The following is a 4,434-nucleotide window of genomic DNA, read 5'->3' as shown; positions in this document are numbered from 1 at the left end:
CCCCACCCGCCGCGCCCCGGGGGCCCAGGGGCGCTCTGCGGACTTGCGCGGCGGCCGCCCAGGCCCGCGATTCTTGGGAGGCGGGAGGACCACGTCTTCCGACCAAGGTGGGACCTACGGACGCGCGTTCCCCACATTCCCGGCCCGGTCTTGCAGCTTCTGGGGGGAGCGAGGCCCCGAAGGAGGCGTTCTAAAGCGGGGTAACTTCCCCCCACACACCCCCCCCCAGGGTGCCACCCGCTCTGCGGGAGCCCGGGCTCGGGCGGACCCTGGGAGCCGGACCGACGCGCTCCGGGAATCGGCCGCCTTGCCCTGCGGGGAGGGAAACACTGCGAGGGTAACTGACGCCCTGCGGGGTGGAGAGTCCGGAAAGGCGTTTTGCCGGAGCTTTCTGACCCGCTGCCCGCTCAGCCCGGGGAGAAGGGGCCGATCCCCCGCCTCGCCTGGAAGCTGTCCTTGGGATGCCCCTGCGACCTCGAGGTGCTCCCCGGAAACTCTTCAAGGAGCGGAGCTTCAAGGGGGTGGGAACTGGCCTGTCCGCTCCTGTGGGGTTTCAAACGCCCGGGACGAGTAAAGTGACCAAAGGGGTTTTCGTCTGTTGTACAGACGTGAATACGAATCACAATACTGTAGGAACTTGTGAAAACGACCTGAAAAATGAATTGCATCAGCCTTGCTGGCAGGCTCTCCCTGAGCCTTAGGGAAAGGACGCAGACCCGGCGGGGGGTGGAGGGGAGAGGGGGCTCTTGACATCTTCTCAAGTAACACCACCGGCCTGAATCCTCTGCCAAGCCGGCGGGACATAGGTCTCCCGGGGTGGTGGACCCTGCCACCTCGGTGAAGCCCTGGGAAGACGCCCAGGGCCCCCAGAGATTATGGATTGAATTTAGAACCTCAGACGGCTTTGTGAAGCGTTCCTCTAAGACCCCGTCTCTTCTCTCCTACCCCAAGGAAAGCTTCCAGAGTCCCCAAGGGGTAGGACTTCTCTGCTGACTCGGCCCAAACCTCTGCCTTGGGTTCTGGGCGCCTCCTTTTGGCCTGGGGGACAGCGGGCCTAGTTCACCTAATAAACCCTCTCCCCTCCAAGCAGACACACTAGAGTTTTCAATTCCCTGAGGCTTCCTAACAGTCACGGGAGAAATACCCTAGCCTCTGCCCTAAGACCAGCAGAGTTAGGCCTCTTCCCAGAGCGCGTCGTAAAACAGCTACGATGAAGTCTGCGGCTGGGGGTGCAGTCGGTATCTGGCAGAAAAAGGAACAGTTCAGGACCTGGGGCCCAGCGGCCAACAGCGGCCCGCGGGCCAGCGGCTGCTTCCCTGGGCCCGGACCAGGGGGTCTGACTCCACCGCTACCCCTTCCACTGGAAGGTTCTCTCCTTCCAGTGGGACCCTGAGGCTCCCCTCACCTTTCCCAGCATTTGGGGCCCAGAACACAGAGGCCAGGCTGACAGGGACGTTCCTCGGGGCCCCAGAATGGTTTCCCTTCACCTCCAGGGCAAGGGCCTGGCAGAGGTGAAAACAATTGTAGAATTTACCTGCTCTTGCGTTGGGAATGATTATAACAATATTACTACTAGATAATAGTCATATATAACAATATATGTCAAAAGATCAGGGGTTTTATGAGCTCAAGGTTTTTCACACTGAAGGCTGGACTTGTAAGTTGACCATGAAATCAATGAACTGGGCTGAAACTGTTTAAAAAAAATAGTAAACAATAGGAAAAATTAAATATAGCATATGTGATAAAGGTTGACGGGTTTCATGTCCTGAAATGTTTCTGGGTCCGTTCTAGGTCCGTGTGTGAAGTGGGTAGTGATCTGAAATGTGTTCTTACCGAGGGGGGGGGGAGCATCAGAAAGCCGTGGGTTGTTTTCTAGGGCCTATAGTAAAGGCATTTTATTGCCTTCGTAGAACGGAGTAGGTTTAGATAACTATCGTGGGCGTTTGAATCAGTGACATCAACCCAAACACTGGCCAAGGGAACCCACGGAAGAACCAGGTTCATCGCCGGCTCCAGAGAGAGCCTGAGAGCCCGCACCCCTCGGACGTCCAGGGCCAGGGCAGTACTGCCGACGGCGCGGGAGCCGCGCTCCGGGATGGGAGTTGGGGCTCCAGACTGAGGCTGGGGGCGGGNTCAAGTGGGGGCTTCGTGGGTGGGGCCGGGGTCGTGGGCCACTCTCACGTGCCCTGTCGCCCACAGGCGGCGCCTACGTTGCGGAGCCAGAAGAAAACAAACGGACACGCACCGCCTACACCCGCGCGCAGCTGCTGGAGCTGGAGAAGGAGTTTCTATTCAACAAATACATCTCGAGGCCGCGCAGGGTGGAGCTGGCCGTCATGCTGAACTTGACCGAGAGACACATCAAGATCTGGTTCCAGAACCGCCGCATGAAATGGAAAAAGGAGGAGGACAAGAAGCGCAGCTGCGGGGCCCCGGGCGGGGGNGGCCCCTGCGCCCGCGGGAACCCCGGTGAGACACGGGGCTCCTCCGTGCCGGGGGGCTTCGGCCTCTGGGTAAAGAAGGGGGAGGTAGCAGGACCCTGGGTGTGGACCACCAGCCCTGGCCGCGCAAAGGGATCCGGAACCCAGGGGGGCCGCCCCAGGTGGAAGGGGAGGACTGCCGGTCTCGGGTGCCTGTGCCCACCGAGGCGCCTTGGGGAGATGCTGGCGGACCTTCGGAACAAAAGAGAGGCTTTCTGTCATATCTGGGGCCTCTTCCTTCCGGTGACATTGTTGGATTGGCGACATCTGCCGCTGCTGGGCAAGTCCCAGCGCTCCAGCACCGTGGACCTCTTTAGAGGAACCAGCTCAAGGGGAAAAAACCAACAACAGAAACTACACGTTGGAATGCGCCCAGCACACTGCAGGCAGGCTGGATGGAGTGCCTTTTACTTGGGCTTCCGCCTTGATGCTGAGAAAGAATTGAAAGGACCAATGTCTAAGGTTTCAAAGACCCAGTGAAATTGATGCCCGTGGATTAGAATGATCCTTCCGCCTCTTCCTCTTCCTCCTCCCCAACTTCCTCTTACTTTTACAAAACCCTTTTAGTAGAGCCACATACTTCACCAGCTCATCCATCCCCTTCCGTCTGCATCTCTTTCCTGCGAAGAAGAGAACAGCACATCCTGCGCGGGTGGCTGGGTGTGAGGGTGCAGGAGTCCCGTCCATGCAGTCTGTCCAGCGCTTGGCGCCGGGGCGGGTGGAGGTGGGCCTAGAGCGAGGGACTGGGGGAGGAAGATGGCCCCTGAACCACAGCTGAAGATACTTGGAGCTTTCTATGTAGGATGTGGATTTACTTCCTAGTCCCAGAAGGGCAAGGGAGTTAGTTAATAGGAAAGGGAAGCAGCCTGGCCCCACCCACCTTGAAAACTCTCCGAGGAGCCCCTTGATTTCCGCATCTCTAGAAAGGATGAAAACATATGTGGTTGGGGAGTTTGAAAACCGGTTGTTTTTATTTAAAATGTTAAGATTACCTAACAGGTCAGCTGCTTGTTTCAGCGTCTGGGCCTTGTGTTCGGTGGTGTTTGCGGAAAACGATGAATAAATACGGATAACACGGGAAAGAGACGCAAACCGATTTCTCTCCTTTGTCTCAAACCTTTCTTTTCCCGCTCTGATTCCATTTCACTTAAAAAAATTAAAGCAGCACTTTTTTTGGGGGGGGGAGGTACTAACCAGGGGAAAAGGAGCAATTAAGAAGTATTGCGTTGGGTTTGAGGTTGGGGCAGTGGATAGCAGCTAGTGAATGTTCGGTGTGGGTTTGTTTCATTTTTTAACTTGTGTCACCACTGAATACGGATTTCTCAGCCGGTATAGCCCAGGGGCATGGGGGGTGCTAAGTGCCGCTGGCTAGTGCCGACGGGCACGCAGCCCGGAGCAGACCATCCCGTGCGGGCGGCAGCCAAGGAGACACTCCCCGCTGGCCAAGGCCAAGGCCAGGTCTCTTCTTGCCTCCCAAAGCAGAGGTCTGGGGCAAGGGCGCTCTCAGCGGTTCTTCCGAAGGAAGTGTTGCTTTGGATGGGTCTCCACCCCGGGAGCCCCAATGTCTTGTATTAGGGGCAAACAGGCCCGGACTCAGTGGGCGTCTAATCTCGGGGCTCACCCTGCTCCTCTCTCAGCTGGGCGCCTAAGGGCACCTGAGCACTCCCACCCTTGGGGGCCATTGGCTCACTCCCAGGAATTGCTACTAGTATTTTCTTTTGCAGAGAGACAGCAGGGCTTCGTTTTTGTTTCGTTGTTGCTTTTGCTTTTGTTTTGTTTTTTGTTTTTTTTGTGTTTTTTTTTTTTTTAAGAAAGAAATTGAGTCCTAACGCCCCTCCAAATTAAGGGAGATCCACAGAAGGGCGCCTGGGTGGCTGAGTCGGTTAAGGGTCCAGACTCTTGGTTGCGGCTCAGGTCATGATCTCCAGGTTCCTGAGATTAAGACTGAGCC

General features: G+C 56.9%; 1 protein-coding gene across 1 annotated transcript in view; it reads left to right on the top strand.

Moving 5' to 3' along the window:
- The window catches only part of PDX1 (pancreatic and duodenal homeobox 1), a 4,476-nt gene extending 1,513 nt beyond the window's left edge, over positions 1 to 2,963 (top strand). The window contains exon 2 of the mRNA XM_077745414.1: positions 2,203 to 2,963. Coding sequence (XP_077601540.1) covers positions 2,203 to 2,963 — 761 coding nt within the window. The remainder of the gene's footprint in view (positions 1 to 2,202) is intronic.
- Positions 2,964 to 4,434: the final 1,471 nt, after the last annotated feature.

The sequence above is a fragment of the Crocuta crocuta genome, unplaced genomic scaffold (genome assembly GCF_008692635.1).
Source record: "Crocuta crocuta isolate KB4526 unplaced genomic scaffold, BGI_CrCroc_1.0 scaffold258, whole genome shotgun sequence".
In the NCBI taxonomy this organism is placed as follows: domain Eukaryota; kingdom Metazoa; phylum Chordata; class Mammalia; order Carnivora; family Hyaenidae; genus Crocuta; species Crocuta crocuta.
This window is presented reverse-complemented; position numbering and strand designations above follow the sequence as displayed.